The sequence below is a fragment of the Neofelis nebulosa genome, chromosome 8 (genome assembly GCF_028018385.1).
Source record: "Neofelis nebulosa isolate mNeoNeb1 chromosome 8, mNeoNeb1.pri, whole genome shotgun sequence".
Lineage (NCBI taxonomy): Eukaryota > Metazoa > Chordata > Mammalia > Carnivora > Felidae > Neofelis > Neofelis nebulosa.
Genome location: NC_080789.1, coordinates 15,895,863 through 15,917,568, shown reverse-complemented (window position 1 = coordinate 15,917,568; position 21,706 = coordinate 15,895,863). Strand labels below are relative to the sequence as shown.

The following is a 21,706-nucleotide window of genomic DNA, read 5'->3' as shown; positions in this document are numbered from 1 at the left end:
TTGATCTTAGAGGAAAAGCTTTCAGTTTTTCACTATTGAGTATGATGTTAGCTGTGGATTGGTCATTTATGGCCTTTATTATGTTGATGTATGTTTCCTCCAAACCCCACTTTGTTGAGAGTTTTTTTTTTATCATGAATGGATGTTGAATTTTTCAGATGCTTTTTCTGCATCTATTCAGATGTTCATATCGCTTTTATCCTTCATTTTGTTAATGTGATGTGTCACTTTGATTGGTTTGTGTATACGGAACCACCTTTGCATCTTGGCAATAAATCCCACTTGATCATGGTGAATGATTGTTAACGTATTGTTGAATGTAGTTTGCTAATATTTTGTTAAGGATTTTTGCATCTGTATTCATCGGGGATGCTGGCCTGTAGTTTTCTTTTTTGGTAGTGTCTGTCTGGTTTTGGTATCAGGGTAATGCCTTGTAGAATAAATTTGGAAGCTCTCCTTTCTTTTCTATGTTTTGGAATAGTTTGAGAATAGTAAGTATTAATTTTTCTTTAAATCGCTGGTAGAATTCACCTGTGAAGCTGTCTGACTTTGGACTTCTGTTTTATTACTGATCAACTTCATTACTAGTAATCAGTCTATTCAGATTTTCTGTTTCTTCCTGATCCAGTTTGGGACGATCGTATGTTTCTAGGAATGTATCCATTTCTTCTAGGTTGTCCAGTTCGTTGTTGTATAATTTTTTAATAGTTTCTCATAATCGTTTGTTTTTCTGTGATGTCAGTTGTTATTTTTCTTCTTTCATTTTTAATTTTCTTGAGTCCTCTATCTTTTTTCTTGCTGACTCTGGCTAAAGGTGTCTCATTTTTGTTTACCTTTTTAAAAAAGCACCTCTTTGTTTTATTGATCTATTGTGTTGTAAGTTACTGTTTCATTTATTTCAACTCTGATCTTTATTCCTTCCTTCCTTCTACTCACTTTGGGCTTTGTCTGTTCTTTTTCTAGTTCCTTTAGGCATAAAGTTACATTGTCTGAGATTTTTTGTTGATGTTTCTTGAGGTAGGCCTGTATCACCATAAACTTCCCTCTTAGAACTGCTTTTGCTGCATCCCACAGATTTTGGACCATTGTATTTTCAGTTTCATTTGTCTCCGTGTTTTTTTTCTAATTCCCTCTTTGATTTCTTCATTAACCTATTGGTTGTTTGGTAGGCATTTTGTTTAGCCTCCATGTGTTTGTGTTCTTTCCAGTTCTTTTTCCTTGTAATTGATTTCTAGTTTCATACTTTTATGATCAGAAAATATGCTTAATATGATTTAAATATTAAATTTATTGAGACTTGTTTTGTGGCCTAACATGTGATCTGTCCTGGAGAATGTTCCATGTGCACTCGAAAAGAATGTGTGTTCTACTGTTTTTATTTTTATTTTTTTGCATTTTTTTAATATGAAATTTATTGTCAAATTGGTTTGTTCTGTTTTTAGATGAAATGTTTTGAATATATCTGTTAAGTCCATCTTGTCTAATGTATTGTTCAAAGCCACTGTATCCTTGTTGATTTTCTGCCTGGATGATCTACCCATTGATGAAAGTGGGATGTTGAAGTCCCCTACTACTGTCAGTTTCTCCTTTTATGTCAGTTAATATTTGCTTTATGTATTTAAGTGCTCCTGTGTTGAGTGCATAGATACTTACAATTGTTTTACCTTCTTTTTGGATTGATATCATTATGTAATGCGCTTGTTTCCTGTCACAATCTTTATTTTAAAGTCTTTCTTTGTCTGATATAAGTATTGCTACTTTGTTTTCTTTTTTCTTTTTTTTCACTCTCATTTGCATGGAATATCTTTTTGTATCCCTTCACTTTCAGTCTGTGTCTATCTTTAGGTCTGAAGTGAGTCTCTTATAGGCAGTGTATGAATGGGTCTTTTTTTTTTTAAATGCATTCAGTCATAGTCGATTCTTTTTCTTAATTTTCTGTGTGTCCTGTAATTTTTTATTGACTTCCAAACAGTAGTTAGAAAAGACTGAAGTAAATAGTATTTATGTCTGGAAATAGACACGCCTCTTCCTCTCCTAGCTCTTGATGTAGGGAGTTGAGTCAGCTTATTTAGGCGTTGATTGGGTTTGGGTTTTGTTGTTGCTATGGGTTACCTTCAGTAGACTACCAGATTCTTCTGCGGTACCCTGTGCTTAGGTTGAAAGTTTGTTGGTGGGGTGGGTTCTCATCCTCAGCTTTAGACCTTCCCCGTGTACCTCTCATACACTTATTGGCCTGTTTGGGGCTGGTATGGAGGTGTGGGGGTTTCCCTGCTGTCCTGGTTTAGTCCCCAGCAGGCTCTGTGTTGCTGGCTCTCAGAGTCGGGCATTCTCCGTGATCCTGTCCTGCCCCAGATATGAATCTCTAATAGTCTGAGCCCATGATGATTTCTACCAAGGTTAGAGAGCTTTTTCTTTATACTTCCCCCGCCTGCATTGGGTCTCTTTCTACGCCCACAGTCAACAGTGTTTCCATCCTCCCGCTGGCCACTTGAGGCTTTTGTTCCATAGGGGAGAGACTGCTGGCTGGCTAGGACTTCACGCTCTCCCTGCAGCCATGGTTGCTCCCCTCCTCCAAGCAGGCATCTTGGCGATATGCTTTCTTCATTCTCCAGGATTCCTCACGAGCACCTGGTGAGGCCTGTGGGGAAGATCTTGTGAATAGGTGTAAACTTCCTTTGCATCTGTGGCTCCCAGAGTTCTTTACTGTCATGCTAGTTCACACTTGGCCCTTAGCAATTTGTCTTAAAAACTGAATTGAATTCTTTTTACCTAGAGATCCTGCTTTCCTCCCTCAGAACAGATGAACCAGTTCCTAAGTCCTTCTCTCTTTGGAGGTGCCTGTCTTTCTGTGCCTTCCAGGCTAGGTGGTTGTGACCTCAGTTGTCTGGTGGGTTCAAGAAAAGTTAGGATTTTGTGGATTATCTGGCTTTCTCTTGTTATGGTGGGAGTGTTGCTTTTTCCAATTTTCCACATTCTAGGTGGAACAGACACATACCTAGATAGGAGCAAAGATTACCTCCCAATGGGATTATAGTCAAATTTTAGTCTTGTGCTTTTCTGCATTTTTGTACTGTTTTAATTAAGACTGGATTATTTTTATAATCATGTGTATGCACAGATATACACATATATATCTGAATTTAAAATATGGATAGGATTATAAAGATTATATATATATATATATATATATATATATATATATATATATATATGGAGAGGGAGGGAGGGAGACCCCTGTAAGCGTTGAGTTGTTCTTTCTTGTGCATTATTCAAGTGAACTAGATAGTGACCAAATGTGTACCTTCGTTTTATCATGAGAAGGTACCTCCTGGGGAGGGTCAGTAAAAGTATATGCACCGTTATATGAGAGCTTCACATACTTCTGGCACTGTTTAATAGGTGTTACATACATGAAGGGCATCTGTAGTTTGTTATAGAGCATTTTGTGGTGTGCTAATGAAATGCTAACCCTTGCCTCCTTCCCTGTAATTGGCTTGTTTTTATAGATGTAAAAATTGGAGCTTAAGAATTGAAATCACTTTAGTCACTTTAGTGACTGAAATGGCTTTAGTCACCTGCAAATAAATGAAACAGCCATGAGTCAACTATTCATTCTTCATTAAACAATGTCTGTTGATTACTACAACATGCTGGACACTCTGCTGAGTCCTGGAACATTGCATTAAAAGAGAGAAACAAACTCCCTGCCCTGACTGAGCTTCCAGTCTCCCACGAGAGACCAGTTTTTAAAAAAAGACGTTGTTAACTTGCCAAAGTGACCTTTGACTTATAAATCCAGTGCCTTTCCCATTAAATCAAGAAGAAAAAACTTATTCAAAAGACCAGACTTCATCAGACAGCTGATTTTTCACAATTTTATGAACGCATTCATCCCTGAAACCTGTTTGAGTGTGTTCTATATGCCCAGTCCTGTGCTTGGCCAGGGTAGAAATGAGAATTGAGTCTAGAGGTTCTCACTAGCTGACGAGCTCAGACCCACCTCTTATCTTCTATCAGTAAAGCATATTGAAATTCAGGTGGACAAGTGGTAATATAGAGATAACCATGAACCATATGCTCTTTTTTTTTTTTTTTTTTACAGCTTTTTAAATGTATATTTATTTTTGAGAGAAAGCGCGTGTGCAAGCAAGCAGGGAAGGGGCAGAGAGAGGGAGATACAGAATCAGAAGCAGGCTCCAGGCTCCAAGCTGTCGGCACAGAGCCCGATGTGGGGCTTGAACTCACGAGCTGTGAGGTCCTGACCTGAGCGAAAGTTGGATGCTTGACCTGCTGAGCCACCCAGACACCCCGATATGTTCTTTATTTATAAGAAATGTAGATCATTCTCAAACTTGGACTTTTCACCTCTTGTGACCTCCCAGGTGATCTTGGCATAGTGGTTGTTGTTAATGGTTGGTTTAGCAGAAGTTAGGAAGCGCACGCGTGTGTGTGCATGTGTGCGTGCGTGCGTGCGTGTGCGTGTGTGTGTGTGTGTGTGTGTGTGTGTGTGTGTGTTTAGGGCTGGTGGACCAGGCAGGGAAGATGAGATATCAGAGAAGCCGAGAGAAGACTGAGATACTAGAGCTTTGGAGCCAGACACATCTGGGCTTCAGTCTTGGATTGTCCACATACTTGGTGCATCTCCTTGGAAAAATAAAATAACTTCTCTGAGCCTTGATTTCTCACCTCTCTGCTGGGACTAACAATAGTACCTGCTTCGTAGGGTGGATGTGAGGATTAAATAAGAAACATGTGCGAAAGGTTTGGCACACTTGGCACACTGCACTCATTACAAGGCAGCCGCCATTAGCACTGTTGCTGTTGTGCCAGCATCATGGCTGGAGGTCATTCAGAGAGTTACAAGTGTGGAATTAAGATGCAGGAGCAGGGCCGAAGCTGGAGTTATAGATGTGGGAGCCACCTGCACAAAAGGGAGGAGGAGAAGGTGTGACACTGGAGGAGCAGGGCGACCCTGGGAGTGCCAGCCTGGGGAGCGAGATGGAAGAAGGGGACACGGGAAGTCGGCACCGCACAAAGGGCGGCTCCTCTTCTCCAGCGGCAGGTGATGTCTCCCGGGAAAGGTGCCGTGGGCGGGGAATGGCAAGCCACCCTCCTTGATGGTCCGGCGGCGATAGGATGATCACTCCAGACACTTAGCTAAAGTTTGACCTCTGTCAAGAGTGGCCAAATGTTCTGGGAAGTCTTCTCACGTAGAAGTTGGATCCAGTGTGCTCATCACTGATGGTGGTTTTGAACTTTGGCTTTATTACATGTGCAGTACTTTTGGTTCACTCAGTATTCAGCATTTATTAAGTGCCTCCTGGGTATCAGGCACTCTTCTAGGCACAGGGGGTGCATATACCATTTTTCTTTCATGAAGACACCCTTGGCAACAGTCTTTCCTCATATACCCGTATCCACTCACCAGGGCATCCTGGTTGGCTCTGCCTTCAAAATATTTTAATCTGACTATATTGCATTATTTCCCTGGTTACCACCCCTCATCCAGGCCACTCTCTTGCCTGGATTATTGCAATAACCTTCAAGCAGATCTCCCCCTGCTCTGTCCTTGCCTTTCTATACTCAGTGTTCATCCCAGGAGCCAACTACTCTTATCAAAACACATGGCAGGCTCAAGAGTGTTGAAATAGTTGGTAGAGCTGGGAGTGTGGGGAGACTGGCAGTTTCAAATCCCGTGGTCAATACTGAACCAACCTGTGAAGTTGGTAGGGGAGGGAGGGAGCAGGCTGCAATCTGGGGCAGGAGATTTCCAGGTTGAGGGAACAGCAGATGCAAAGGCCCTGGTGAGGTTGTCAAGGACCTGAAGAAACAGAAAGGGCACTGGTGCTGTAGGAACTGAGTAAGCTGGTGAGGTGGGGTGGGATGGAGTGGGAGGAGCTGAAGTCAGAGAAATAAAGGTGGGGACAATGTGGATAGGGTCCTGTGGGGAATATGTCGAAGGTCTGCCCAGCTAGGGATTGGGGCTATTCACTCATTCATTTCATTTAACAAACATTCCTTGTATGCCCACTTGGTGTCAGGTGCTATGCTAATTGCTGAACATACAGTGATAAGCAAAATAGGCACAGTCCCTGCCGTCTGTACTGGAGCATGCAGTCTAGTGGGAAAGATGGATATTAACCAGATAATCACACAAATTAGTGTAGAGTTACCAAATGTCACAACTACAAGGTCCTTCAAGGGGAAAAACCAGAGATTCCAGTTTAGTCTAGGGGGCTTCAGAGAAGGTTTTCCTGTGGATGTGACACCTGAGGAGGGGTTGAGTAGGCAAGGAAGGGTTGGATGCTCTTGGATGGAAAGATGCCCAGGTCAAAGGCTCTGAGATGGGAAAGAACAGGGCGGAGGCAAGTGGGGCCGAAATGTAGGTGAAGAGAGAAAATTGAAGGTGAGGCTGGTCTTTGGGGATCATGGTGAGGATTTTGGTTTTTATCCTAAGGATAATGTGAGGGGCACCTGGGTGGCTCAGTTGGTTAAGTGTCCGACTCTTGATTTCAGCTCAGGTCATGAGTTTGAGCCCCACATTGGACTCTCCACTGCTGGTGCGGACCCTGCTTGGGATTCTCTCTCTCCCTCTCTCCTCCTCTCTCTGTGCCCCTCCCCTGCTCACACTCTTTCAAAAACAAACAAACAAACAAACAAAGAATGTGAAAGCATTGGGGGGCAGGGGACGGGTGTTTAACCAGAAGGTGAAACAGATCAAAATTGCAAGTGTTTTAGAGAAATCCCTTTCACAATGTGGGGTTGAGGTGGGAAGGTGAGCAGAGCAGGGTAGGCTCTTGTACTTACTTGTAGAAGCTGCTGTAGTGGCCCAGGTGAGAGATGAGGATAGCTGGAAGTAGAGAGAAAAGGGGAAAACTGGATGAGGTTGAGAGGCAACTTGGAGATGAAACCTGTAGTATGTGGTGATAGGAAGAGAGACTATTTAAGTCTCAAAACTAGATACACTAAAAGAGGAACAACCAGCCATTTTAAGTCTCATGGTGTAATGCAGTGGGTGGCACAGGGCCACCTACAAAGTTTTCGTGTCTTAAAAAAAATGTAACTTAATTTGATCACCTCTTTAGACCTAACTGCCAGTCTATAAGAAGCATGCAGGATAGATGATCGTGTTAAATGGCACTATAAGGAAGACATGAACCAAATCAGAGTGTGGGACATGACAGGGAACAAATAGCATGATGTTGCTGACAAACCAATGCCATGAAACAGAATTTTTAAAAAGTCTTTGGAAATAGAACAAGGCGATGTTTTTGTGCAGTGTGTAGACCATGTTTGGATCCTGATTCAAAGAGACTAAAAGATATCTCTGAGAGAAATAGAGAAATTTGCATACCAACTGGGCTTTAGCTAGTACGAATTGCTGTTCATAGTGTCAGGTGCACTAATGGCATGGGGGTTTTAAATATGGCAGTGCATACATACATACATACATACATACATATATAAGGGCATGTTAGAAACACACACGAACTTTTTGAAATCATACATCTTGAATTTGCTCAAAGCATTCCAGACAAGCAAGCATGGCATGTGATAAATTGAACTGGAAAAACGTTGCTAGTTATGGAAGCTGGGTCACAGATTCTTGGAGGTTTATTATACTATTCTATCTTGGGGTATATTTAAAATGTTTTCATAATAAAAAAGTCAAACAAAAACTTTATGAAAAGTGGAGTTCCCAATGAAATAGAGAACGTAAGAAAAGAAACCAGTCTGACACAGAAGTGAGGAGTTCAGTTTGGACGTGTTGAGGTCGATGTGCCTTTGGGATGCTAAATGGAGGGGACCTGTGTGTGGTTGGTCTGGAGTTTTGGACACCTCTGCTCTGGAACTGCGAGAGTGAGTATAGATGGTGACTGAAGCCATGGGCTTTCCTGAAGAAGGATGTGTGTGAAGTGGAGGACAGAGGGTGGTACCTTGAAGAAAGAGTGCAGAGAAATAAGAGGGTTTGTTTGTTTATAATTTACATCCAAGTTAGTTAGCAACAACGATTTCAGGAGTAGATTTCTTAATGCCCCTTACCCACTTAGCCCATTCCCCTTCCCACAACCCCTCCAGCAACCCTCAGTTTGTTCTCCGTATTTATGAGTCTCTTTTTGTTTTGTCCCGCTCCCTGTTTTTATATTATTTTTGTTTCCCTTCCCTTATGTTCATCTGTTTTGTCTCTTAAAGTCCTCATATGAGTGAAGTCATATGATTTTTGTCTTTCTCTGACTGACTAATTTCACTTAGCATAATACCCTCCAGTTCCATCCACGTAGTTGCAAACGGCAAGATTTCATTCTTTTTGATTGCCGAGTAATACTGCAGTGTATATGTATACCACTTCTTCTTTATCCATTCATCCATCGATGGACATTTGGGCCCTTTCCATACTTTGGCTATTGTCAATAGTGCTGCTATAAACATGGGGGTGCATGTGTCCCTTTGAAACAGCACCCCTGTATCCCTTGGATAAATGCCTAGTAGTGCAGTTGCTGGGTCGTAGGGTAGTTCTATTTTTAGTTTTTTGAGGAACCTCCATGCTGTTTTCCAGAGTGGCTGCACCAGCTTGCATTCCCACCAACGATGCAAAAGAGATCTCTTTCTCCACATCCTCGCCAACATCTGTTGTTGCCTGAGTTGTTAATGTTAGCCATTCTGACAGGTGTAAGGTGGTATCTCAGTGTGGTTTTGATTTGTATTTCCCTGATGTTTCGCGTGTTGGTTGGCCATCTGGATGTCTTCTTTGGAGAAGTGTCTATTCATGTCTTTTGCCTATTTCTTCACTGGATTATTTGTTTTTTGGATGTTGAGTTTGATAAGTTCTTTGTAGATTTTGGATACTAACCCTTTATCTGATATGTCATTTGCAAATATCTTCTCCCATTCTGTCAGTTGCCTTTGAGTTTTGCTGATTGTTTCCTTCGCTATGCAGAAGCTTTTTATTTTGATGAGGTCCCAGTAGTTAATTTTTGCTTTTGTCTCCCTTGCCTCCAGAGATGTGTTGAGTAAGAACTTGCTGCAGCCAAGGTCAAAGAGGTTTTTGCCTGCTTTCTCCTCAAGGATTTTGATGACTTCTTGTCTTACATTTAGGTCTTTCATCCATTTTGAGTTTATTTTTGTGAATGGTGTAAGAAAGTGGTCCAGGTTCATTTTTCTGCATGTCGCTGTCCAGTTTTCCCAGCACCACTTGCTGAAGAGATTGTCTTAATTCCATTGGATATTCTTTCCTGCTTTGTCAAAGATTAGTTGGCCACACGTTTGTGGGTCCATTTCTGGGTTTTCTATTCTGTTCCATTGATCTGACTGTCTGTTTTTGTACCAGTACCATACTGTCTTGATGATTATAGCTTTGCAATACAGTTTGAAGTCCGGGATGGAGATGCCTCCTGCCTTGGTTTTCTTTTTCAAGATTGCCTCGGCTATTCGGGGTCTTTTCTGGTTCCATACAAATTTTAGGATTGTTTGTTCTAGCTCTGTGAAGAATGCTGGTGTTATTTTGATAGGCATTGCATTGAATATGTAGATTGCTTTGGGTAGGATTGACATTTTAACAATATTTGTTCTTCCTATCCAGGAGCATGGAATCTTTTTCCATTTTGTGTCTTCTTCAATTTATTTCATAAGCTTTGTATAGTTTTCAGTGTATAGATTTTTCACCCCTTTGGTTAGATTTATTGCTAGGTATTTTATGGTTTTTGGTGCAATTGTAAATGTGATCAATTCCTTGATTTCTCTTTCTGTTGCTTCGTTATTGGTGTATAGGAATGCAACAGATTTCTGTGCATTGATTTTATATCCTGCAACTTTGCTGAATTCATGATAAGTTTTAGCAGTTTTTTGGTGGAATCTTTTGGGTTTTCCATATAGAGTATCATGTCATCTGTAAAGAGTGGAAGTTTGACCTCCTCCTGGCCGATTTGGATGCCTTTTATTTCTTTGTGTTGTCTGATTGCAGGGGCTAAGACTTCCAATACTATGTTGAATAACAGTGGCGAGAGATGACATCCCAGTCTTTTTCCTGACCTTAGGGGGAAAGCTCTCAGTTTTTCCCCATTGAGGACGAAATTAGTGTTTGGTGTTTCACATATGGCTTTTGTGATCTCGAGGTATGATCCTTCTATCCCTACTTTCTTGAGGGTTTTTATCAAGAAAGGATGCTGTATTTTGTCAGATGCTTTCTCTGCATCTATTGAGAGGATCGTGTGGTTCTTGTCTTTTCTTTTATTGATGTGATGAATCACATTGATTGTTTTGCAGATATTGAACCAGCCCTGTATCCCAGGGATAAATCCCACTTGGTCGCGGTGAATAATTTTTTTAATGTATTGTTGGATCTGGTTGGCTAATATATTGTTGAGGATTTTTGCATCCATGTTCATCAAGGAAATTGGTCTATAGTTCTCCTCTTTAGTGGGGTCTCTGTCTGGTTTTGGGATCAAGGTAATGCTGGCTTCATAGAAAGCGTTTGGAAGTTTTCCTTCCATTTCTAAGAGGGTTTATTTTTAAGGAGGGACATGTGTGGTGAAAGGAAGAGGTGGGATATCCTGGAGAAGGGGCGGTTAGTGACGTGGGGTTCCTGAGGAGGCAGGAGGGGATGACACGGAGTTGGCCCTTGATTCTGTCAGAGTGGCCAGGGAGGAGAGCTGTGTTGTGGTGGAATGCTGGAAATTTCTCCCTTTGCCGCTGTGTTCCCTGCAATGTGGGAGTGGTGCCCACAGCTGGTGGAGGGTGTGCAGGTGGGTGGGAGGGTCTTGGAGAAGGTTGGTGAAGAAGTGCAGAGTTAAAGAGTGAGAAGCTTGGGGGGACTGCCTTGGGAGGAAGTTGGTGATCAGGGTCTGACAGGAGAGTCCATGGGACACTGCGAGAGCAAGGTAGGCAGTGTTGCCGGGGGGGCGAGGATGGTGTGGGCACTCAACACGGGCTCTGAGGTCCCCGTGGCGGCCATGCCAGACGAGGACTCCATGGACAATGCGTGACCCAGCCCATTGTGTTCACAGTGAGAGCCTGAAAGTGGTGCACAAGGTCTCCCAGATTCTCATCTCGTGCTGCAACCTGCTGTCCCCTCACCCTTCACCCCCTTCCCCCAAACAGCCGTGGGCTCTCCACATCAGATATGGTTTCAAGGTCAGGGATGTTTGTCAGTGCAAAGACAGGCTGTTGCTTCCCAGTTCCTGCCGAGTGGCCAGAGGCTGGGGCAGCCAGAGCTGGGCTGGGTGGGCCAACGCTTGGGCAAGACTGTCAGCAAAACAGTGTTCCCAGGCTCATGGCCCCCTGTCTGCACCATCTTGCTCAGAGTCCAGGCACCATGTCCCCTGGTGGCCACTGTGGGCATTATGCATGCCCTGCTCAGACCCACCAGTGCTCCGTGGGGCTTGGGCCACCCGTCCTGCTCCTGAGGTTACTGCTCCCAGTGACACTGGTGCAGCCAGAACACCACCAGGGGAAACCAAACCCTGTCCGGGCCTATCGGGAGGACTAGGCAACACACAGAGGCACTTAAAATGGATCATTTCTCTTTCTAGCTTAACTCAGGTGATCCGAAAGTTTGCCAAGCAGCTGGATGAGTGGCTAAAAGTGGCTCTCCATGACCTTCCAGAAAATTTGCGAAACATTAAGTTTGAATGTAAGTACTGACTTTGGGAGCTGAGGGAAGGGAGAACAACATTTTAGTGCCAAACATTTTACATAGGTTGTTAACAAGATAATAACAACAACAGCTATCATTTACTGTTTACAAAGCACCAAGTATTAAGCCTAGCGCTTTTCCTGCATTAACTCACTCTATCCTCACAGGAGGTTTATTACAGGTGGCACCTTTCTCCTTTTGTGGAAAATAGAACAGGCTTAGAGAGGCGGTAAGTAGCAAAGGCAGGATTTGCTCCCAGGTCTGTCTGTTGACACCAAAGTTTCTGCTCATCACTGCCATCTCCTCTCATTAATCCTCATGCCTCCTCTGTGATGTAGGGAACAGTATCCCTATCCTGCAGATGAGGCTCCGAGAGGCAAAAAACCTCCCCAAAGCCACACGGCCATGCAGCTGGTAAGAAGGGGCCAGGAGTCAAACTCAGATCTGTCCGACCCCAAAATTCGGAGATTTCCCAGAATCCCCTGCCCCCAAAATGGTGGTAAGAGGGGACAGAAAACCGCTTCAGGGCTTCACATATTCAATTCTCTGCCTAATGAGAAAGCCAAATTAATATTTCTCCTACGGGGATTAGGACTGTGATTTTTTTTTTTTTTTCTGCTAAGCATCACCAGCCATTCTGTATCATTAGTTTTGCCTGAGAAAACTGGTCCTATTTCACTTTCTCACTGTTTCTGTACTTGTGGGAAGACTCATGTGCTATTAAACAAAGATGATATGATTTTAAGCAAAACAAAGTTTTAAGATATGTTTCTTAAAGCACCATTTGAATACAGCTTGCCATTCTTGCCCGGAATAAGTGCCAGCAAGGAAAATGAAGGCGATCAAATTACCCTCTCTCTGCAGGCAAAGGGAGCCCTTTGAGACATGCTTTGAGGCCGCCTGCAGTGCCCATCACCTATTGATAAAGCCTGCTTTATTTCGCAGCCCTCAGTTCTTTTCTCTTCGTGAGCACTAAATTCCACATCACAAAGTTAAAGAAAAAGTAATTAAGGAGAAGGATTAACGATTGATCGGTCTGGAAAATTAGAAGTTCATCTGTGCCCCGAGCCCCCCCCTCCACTCCATTCCTCCACCCCACGCCCTATTTTTCAAACCAAGCTGGCTCTGAGTACAAATTAGAATAATCCCAGGGAAATTTCTGTTTCTTGACCAGTTCAGAAATTAATGAGAAGAATGCCCTGCACCCCTTTTAATTGTGCTGACCAAACAAACCTGTTGAAAGTTGGCAGCCTGGAGTTCTGTTGGGCCCTCCACCTGTGGGTGCCTGCAGGAACCCGCTCTGCCCAGGGAACCTCGGGTGCACTTGGAGAATGTGCAAGGAGGGGAAACACACGCCATTCCAGACAGCTCTGCAGGAATGAAGACCTGGGACTGGGACGTGGCTTGCCTGCTGTCCTGAAATCTGCAGATTTAAGATCACCCCACTTCAAACCATCAGCTATATACTCTCTCTCTCTTTATCTCTCTCTATATGTATATTATATATATATATATATATATATATAATATATATATACACACACACACACTATATCACTATAGTAAACAGGATCATCAAAACATGCAAATAGATCATGGAGATCATTTGATAAAAATGGCCGATTATGAATGCAAAGCCACATTCAAGGTGCAGCCCAGGATTTCATCCTAAAAGCGGCCCCTAGTGCCACACACCACTGAGGCTCAATCAGGTTTCCCTATTAGATATACTACTTTTACAGGGCCCTCTTCAAAGCTTCCTCTCGATTCCAGCAATTATTTATGGGGAGAAGTGATGGAGCTTGCAATTAGCGAAATGAAAGACAAGTAAATAATTGCTTTTACTCACGGTTGATTGACACCACTATTTCTCACACCTGCCAGTATGGCAGGCTGGTGACTTTGAAATATGTACCCCAAATATCGCCATTTTAGGGAATAGTTGTCTGCATGGGAGAACAAAGAATCAAATGCAGGGTTTTGCCAGTGGGTGCATAAAATGGGGTTGGACGGTGAGACAAATTTAGGGAAACCTAAATTTTTGAAAGCTTTTTGAAACTTTTTGAAACCTATCCCTGGAAAATCCATGGTGGGACCATACAGCATGCCAATATTTTAAGCTAATGCTTTTCTCTTGCAGTGTCGAGAAGGTTTTCCCAAATTCTGAGACGGCAGACATCACTGAATCATCTCTGCCAGGTATGTGTCCTGTGTCATGTGTTCTAATGACCACGAAGTCATTGCAAATGGGAGACAAATCATGAAAACAACTCCTGAGAGGATCTGTCAGGGTATGGCTGTTTAATAGTTTAATACAGTACAGTAGGTGCTTGATACACTCCTACTGTTACCTTTAATTTCTACTGATAAAGAATAAAAACATTAGGCAATCACTAAATAGTTGAGACTAATACACAGAATAATTTCTGATGTCAGTTGCCCCTTAACCCTTCAGACATATTCTCTGGTGCCCAAGCTTGCGTTTCCCTTCAGTAAATCGGGATTTCTCAGCCACCGTTGACATCTGAGACTGGATAATTCTTTGCTGTGGGGAGTCGTTTTGTGCGCTGGAGATAATTTAGTAGCATCCCTGGCCTCCACCCGCACCCGAGTGCCCAGATGCCAAAAGCACCACCCACCCCCAGGTACCACCCTGGTTGTGACAGTCAGGAATGTCTCCAGACACTGCATCCCCCCAGTTGTGAGCCACAGAGAGAAATGATGCAAACAGATAAAGAGCATGATTTGTTTGTTACGTATGTGTCATTCAGAAGAGTTCAAAGCCTGTACACAGTATGTTAAGTATTTGCCCACTTTTATTTATTTTTTCCAGATTTTTGTTCTTTTTAGCACAGAAGTGACATATGCTTACTATAAAAAATTCAAAAATAACAAAAATGTGTACAATGAAATGTGGAAGAGCCCACTCTTAACTCCTTAGTTGTAGCTTGATGGTATAAAACCTTGCGTTTGTACCTTAAGGAAGGGAATCTTAGTCTATTAAGGCAGCCTGTAAACATTCATTAAAATATCAGTGATCTCAGGGGCACCTGGGTGGCTCAGCCAGTTAAGCTTCCGACTGGGTTCAGGTCATGATCTCACAATTCCATGGGTTCAAGCCCCGCATCCAGGCTCTCTGCTGTCAGCATGGAGCCTGCTTGGGATCCTCTGCCCACCCCCATCCCCCGACCTCACTCTGCCCCTCCCCTGCTCATGCTCACTCGCGCTGTCTCTCTCTCTCTCTCTGTCTCTCTCTCTCAAAAATAAACAAACATTAAATTTAAAAAGAAATATCAATGATCTTAAAGCAGAAGGGGCAAACTGGTGGCTGCAGATGGGCCCTCAGGTGGGTGGTTTGCATGTGTTCCAAACTTGTTTTTACTTCCTTATTAAAAGTTGAAACCGGGAGATGATAGCAAAACAGCCCTAGCACCACATTTCTGAGGTCAGGGATCAAGTGGATGGGCTGAGCTCCCCAGCAGGCACTGTGCTCCCTGTCAGCCCCACTTCCTCTCATACTTGGCTGGCCCACCTCACTCACACTGTCACTTGCCTGCCCTCTCTGTGTTGGGTTTGCCTCCTCTCCCTTATACTGCTTGTTCTGGGTTGGTGCCAGTTATTCAAGGTCAAGGTTGAAGGAAGGGGTTTCTGCTTAGAGTGGCCTGAAGGAAGCCTCCCGGCCAGGACCGTGAAAATACAAAACTACACCCACAAGCACTCACTCTTCCTGCCCTGCCCCTGGTGTAAAAGGCACAGTGGGTGGTTTGAAAACCAGAGGGAAACGCTTCTGTGTTTCTGCTGCCTGGGAGAGAGGCCATACCTGGGCACTGTTCAGGATGGGGCAGAGGCTGACAGATTAGTGGGATTTGGGAGAGAAAACAAATATTGGCAAAATAGAAAAACACTGCCATATGTCCAAGGGTGTGTGCCTTCTGGTTCTTTCCCCAGCTTGGAAGAGCTGGGCTTAGGATGTATCAGAGAACTAGGCATGGCTTTGGTGCCTCCCTCCTCAGCTCAGACAGTTTAGGAAAGCCTTTGACCCTTTAATGCACGCATAGGTAAAAACATCCGTATCTGTACCTACAGCCATCTGCACACACATGTGCACTCTCTCCACTTCCCACACAGACAGTGCATATTTTAATTCGTATAAATGCTACCTTTCCGTCTTCACAGGACAGCGCTCAGACACATTTCTGGATCGCCCAAAGGAACTGGGGCTGGTGATAGGAATGAAACACCATCGAACCTCTTAACTAACATGCCAGCGAGCTTTCCTAAACACATACAAGTAACACTTAAACCCAGGCTCTAAATACCCAGGCCCTTTCAGATACACTAAGCAAGCAACTTGGCATTCCTAGCTCAACGGTTCATTCCACAAAGTCTTTTGAGTGCCTACTGTATGCCGGACACTGTGTTTAGTGATACTTGCCCTCAGCAGAAAAACAAAAACAAAAACATTTAAACAAAAACCAATTAAAAGTGATAAGTGTTATGAAGGAAACAAAGTGGAAATAGAGAGTAATGGAGCATGTAAGTCCAATTTAGATAGAGTGCTTAGAGAAGGCCTGTCCGTGCGTGTGACATTTCAGTTGTGACGTGATGGCAGGGTGAGAGAAGAAACCTCTAGCTGGCAGGGATGCCATGTGCCACGGCCCTGATGTGTCCCTGCCTCACCACAAAGAGAACAGATCCAAATAACAGCAGCTCCTTTATTGAGTTCTTACCCCCTAAACTGTGCCCTTTGCAAACATTATCTCAGGGAAGGTTCCCTAGTGGTCTAGTGGTTAGGATTTGATGCTCTCTCAAACGTTACCTTAAGGAGTCCTCAAACGGCAGCCCTCCTTAAGAGGCAGACACTAGGACATCTCCATTTTATAGATCAGGAAACGGAGATGAATCTGTTAGCCTGCCCCAAATCAGTCAGTTGGTTAGCAGCAAGGCCAGGATTTGAACTAAGTATATTTTAGTCCAGAATACCAGACCATTACATTTAGTTGTTTTGATTATCATTAGAGACTAACCCAACTCATATATTCATATAGTTTAGGCCTCTGACCTTCAAAGAGTTCTGCAGTGATTTAAGCAGGAGTTTACTTGTCCTTGGACAGTTTGGGGGTAAAAGGGGTTGTCAGTATTTACCTTTGTCTGGAAATTCACAAGCATTAAGAGACTTTTAATGTCCATTGTGTATTGGAAATCTTTTGTTTTCCATTTTATAAAGACATTTTTTTTAAATATGCAGGTGAAGGAGATGATTCTGGAAATGTTTCTTTTATCAGTATTGTTCCAGCTCGGTGGTTCCAAATATTGTTCCAACTTGCAAATTTAAGTTTTCCAGTCATGTGGGTTTGCTGAGGAAACCACAGGTTAAGCCTGTGCTGGAGCATGTGCATGCATGCACATGCACGTGTGCACACACACACACACACACACACCACATACATACTAATAAGCAACTGAGTCTTAAGGTGTTGTCTCCCTTTCCTTCTCTCTCAGTTATTTATACTTGTTTTCATCACTATAGTTACCTAAAAACCAAAAAGCAAAAATAGAAAGCCAGACCATAAACTGCTTCAGAATGCATTCATATGAAAAACACACATTATAAAATTTGGGGGATTAAAGCTACCATAGGCCCACGGGTAGCAGGTCCATTCCCAGGTCTGAGCCCATTGCTTCTCAGGCACTGGAGACACATCATTAGCACAGAGCTCCCATCCCACAGGCTTACATCAGAAGGCTGACAGATCTCTGGGCTTCATCCCATTGTTCCCCAGGGGTCAAGACCAAAGGGACTGGGAACAGCAGGGTTTGGTCTAGCCTAGGCCACCCTGGAGTAATGTTTTATAAAGAAAAGAAAAGAGAGCCACAAGGGAAAAGAGTGTATGGGTCTTCTGAGTTATGGGCTTATCTGCTGATTTCCTGAAATTGAGTTTTCCTTAGTTAATTTCAAAGTAGTTTGCAAAATACCATATTCAGATTCATTAAAAAGAAAATAACATGCAGGGGTTTTAACCTAACAACCCATGAGCTAATGAGTTGATTGGATTGGATTATAGGCATCTCGGACAGTAATCCACAGCGCAGACATCACATTCCAAATGCTGGAAGACTGGAGGAACGTGGATCTCAACAGCATCACCAAGCAAACCCTCTACACCATGGAAGACTCCCGCGACGAGCACCGGAAACTCATCATCCAGTGTAAGATGTTCCACCAAGGATTGTGTCTTTTCTGGTTTTGTTTTTAAAAGAAAGAAAGAAAGAAAATGTATCTTGGTAAATATTTAAGTGAGAGTCCCACCCTGTCCTTCCCCCTAGGATCCCTTCCCTCTTATTGTTCCTGTTAAATGGGTCAGCCCAGATGGGAGGGCTAATTGATTTAAAAGGACATGTGTCAACATTGCTGGGGAAAAGGGGGCCTGGTCCAGTTGGGCAGCACACAGTGTTATGCAAAAGGCTCCGGATGTGACCCTTCGGTGCCAGAAATAGTTCCATAGGTGGCATACAAAAATGAGAACAAAAGCTTGTTGTCTGTCTGAGTGTATGTCAGCCTGGAGGCAGACGGGCTGCCTGTTTTTCAGCAGAGGGTCAGTCAGCTCACCTATTGGCAGGTGAACCTTTCAATCACAGTAAATGTTGGAGAAGGAATGGATGGTGGTTTACCTCTGTGCATATATGTTCACGTCCCTGTGGACCAAGACTGGAGGAATACCGCTCCTCGTGTTCTCTGGATAAGGTCAGGTTGGTTGTTCTTAGTAGTGGAGGACTTGAGGAGGCCAGAGACCATGACAGCTGTCAGCACATCTCTGCTGTTCCTCAAACGCCCCCACAGCCTGCTGCCCAGGGCATCCTGCACCCGGCCGCCCCAGATGGGGGTCTACTGGCAACTTCCTCAGTGCTCAGCCTTCCTTTCTCATGCCTCTGGAGGAGAGGAGTATGGAACGGTGAGTCCACACTCCTCCCACCAGCTCTCAGGAAGGTGGGTGCTGAGTATGGCTGGAGGTGGGGGGGATGTGACAGCTGGGGTGCTCTTACCTTCTGAGTGGGGTGAGGCCCCAGATCCTGACAGTACATTATTCAGGAAGCTGCACAGTGGCTGTGTCCCAAGAAGAGGGGTCTGTTCTCCCAAGAGCCCCAGGCCCCTCAGATTTCCAGTATATGCCTTCTGTATGTCCTCTTGAGGGAAACTTCTTCAGCCAGCCTAAGCATGTGGCGTTTATAAACAAGGAAGTTCCTCTTAGGGGCCTCTTTCCCACTGAGCCCTTTTCAAAAGCACCTGGAACAGCTGAAACCTGAACCCCTTGGACCTTCCCTAGGGCTTCTTCCCCAGAGCTCCATGGACAGTGTCCCATCTTCCACAGCAGCCCCCAGCCTGCTTTCCCCTGGTAAGAGCTTTGGAGATGCTCCCGAAAATAATGACTGAGCTCACGGACTGCCTAGTCTGTGTCAGACCTACCACACTCGGGATCTCATTAATTCTGTACATCAGCCCATGGGGAAGATACCCACCACCCCCGTTTTACAGAGGACCAGACTCAGTCCCGGAGAGTGGTCAGCCTCACCCCAGGCGACAGGGCTGCGCTCAAACCTGCGTGTCACCACCACGTACTGGTGTTGCCCACTGGGAAGAGCAGAGGAGACAAAATGATGAGATATGGGCAAGTCCCAGAAGCTGCAGGGTCTTTCCAAGTTCTTGCGATCATGCCTCCTGTTCTGTTTGTCCCTATTGCCCGCTACAAGGCCAATGGAAAGCACTGGTGCCTGCCCCCTAACAGCACTAGCCGTACCCCTGATCGTTGTGTCCCCAGGGTCTCGTCCCAGGCCAGCCATGGACAGGTGCCAGTAATGTCTATGCAGGACCAAACAGATGAGCAGAAACCCAGAATGATATGACTCCCAACAGCATGAGACCCCGCTGTCTTCCCCACTCAGCACCTTTTGTGGAGGAAAACAAAGGGGAAATGCATAGGGGAAAGTCACCATCACTTGCTTTGGGGACCAGGCTCTGAGCCTTTGCTGGAGCCCCTCGGATGTTACTGCAGTGTCTCCAAGAAGGAACTTTGGGGAGTTTTCTCTTCAAGTTCTCTTAGGCCCGGGATCAAACGGTACCTTTTAGACCCATGATCATACTCTTCTAATGGAAGGGGGTGACGAGGTTCAGTCCACCTAGCTGGTTCTTGCTGAATGCCTGTCCTGGGCCAGGCACTGTGTTAGAAGCTGGACAAAAAGCAGTGAATAATATGGATACTGCCCTTCCCATGTAGAGCTTAGAGCTAATGGCCAATCAGAAATCAAACAAGTAATTTACGAATGGTTGAATGTTTCCAAAGAGGACATGCCATATGATGCAGTGCCTGGAACAGGGGGGATTGAGCAAGGGCACCAGCCCTCAAGGCAGGTGGCCTGGCACACAAGCGTCATCCTGTAGCTCCCACCAGACAACTGAGAAGTAAGTTCCTGAACACAGCTGTGTGCTGCACCAACGGTGTGTGTGCATCAACCTTTCCTTACAGCTAGTTGTCAAACCTACACATTCCTGCTTTAGGGGGGTTTCCATCACCTCTGTGAATCAGGCCCTGCCTGGGAAGGCTCCCCTTAATTCACAAGTGCACATCAGGACTTGGGCAGACTGATGAGAATAACTGTGGTAAGAGCAGACAGTCGGGGTGCCCAGCAGACCTTGATTCAAACCCTGCCTCCAGTGTACTGTGACCCTGGCTTCCAAGTCTCTGACATGGGGACAATGTGGAGGGATTAAATGGGGCAGCATGCGCACCGTGTGGGTGCCTGGCACACAGTGTGGAGCCAGTATAGTGGCAGGGTTAGGAGGCGAGCGTCGAGTCAGGCTGTGTTTGAAACCTGCCTCTCCTATTTGCTAGCTGTGAGACCTGCAGAAAGTTACTCACCTCCGAGTGCCTCCACTTCCTCATCTGTAAAATGGGAAGTAGAAATCATACCTGCCTTCTCGGGTTGTTCATCCATTCATTCAACAAACATTTGAGCAACTGCTGTATCACATTCTCGAGGTTGCTGTAGGTGGGGTGAGAGTGTCCGTGTCATTAGGGAAGTGCCTGGCACACAGCAAGAACCCTGTAAATGTCAGCCGCAAGCATTTGCCTCACCACCTGCAAGGTGACAGTGCTATCAGGAGAACGGGAACATCAGGGAAGTCAGAGGCATGGGCTCCAGTCCCTGCTCTGGCCCTCACTTACCCTTTGCCTTGGAGGGGTCACTTAATCTCATTGGGACATAGCTTCCCCGCCCATAAGAGGACGCAGATACCAATTCAGCGGACTTCTCATTCAGCCCCTTCTCATTCTAAACTGTCTGGATCTCCTGGCCCCGGCAGCTGACCTCCATGGCAGTCCTCAGCTCAGGAAAATGGAATGCATTGGCCAGGCCCACAGAATGGGACGACGGAAACCGCCCAGGCAAATTTAAAACTGTAGAAACATGTGGGTCTGAATGCATGGTTTGGTTTACTGAGCTCCACATGTAAAAAAAAAAAAAAAAAAAAAAAAAACCCAAACCACAGAAACGGCAATCAGAAGAGATGGTCCAAACCACAGCAGTGTTTCTGTTTTCTGCTGACTTCACCAATCACACAGCCCTTCCAGACTCAGTTACCTGACATGCAGCTGAAGACAGGTTATCAGTGGTACAATGGTCCTCCTGTTACTAGTGCAGAAACTAAGGGCGTGGAGATTGTCTCCTTTATGCTGTGAACAATGAGTAAGCATCTGCTACATGCCAAGCTCCGAGAGGCTGGTTAGAGCTATTTGCCCAACGTAGCCGTGGGCCCAACGTAGCTGTGGTTCAGAAGCCCTACCATGAGGCAGAGAGCAAGGGAGCTGCAATGTCTGTGCTCGTTCGTGCAAGGAAGCACGTCCTGGATAACGGCTGTGTGAGGCTAGGGACGGCCTCAGCTAGGAAAGAGGTCGGACAGAGAGCTGGCATGGGAGACACCCCTGCCCTCACAACCGTAACACAGCATCAGTGATGCAGTAAAGGTGGAATACGGATAATAAAATGCTGTGGAAGCACAGAGGATGAGCGATCAGTTCT

The 21,706-nt window shown here is 44.7% G+C and overlaps 1 protein-coding gene across 4 annotated transcripts in view; it reads left to right on the top strand.

The window, feature by feature from the left end:
- The window catches only part of RFX4 (regulatory factor X4), a 165,540-nt gene that overhangs the window by 105,659 nt on the left and 38,175 nt on the right, over positions 1-21,706 (top strand). For all 4 annotated transcript variants that reach the window (XM_058741529.1, XM_058741528.1, XM_058741530.1 and 1 more), the window contains 3 exons: positions 11,529-11,629; positions 13,773-13,831; positions 17,698-17,842. In XM_058741529.1, the coding sequence (XP_058597512.1) occupies positions 11,529-11,629; positions 13,773-13,831; positions 17,698-17,842 (305 nt within the window). The remainder of the gene's footprint in view (positions 1-11,528; positions 11,630-13,772; positions 13,832-17,697; positions 17,843-21,706) is intronic.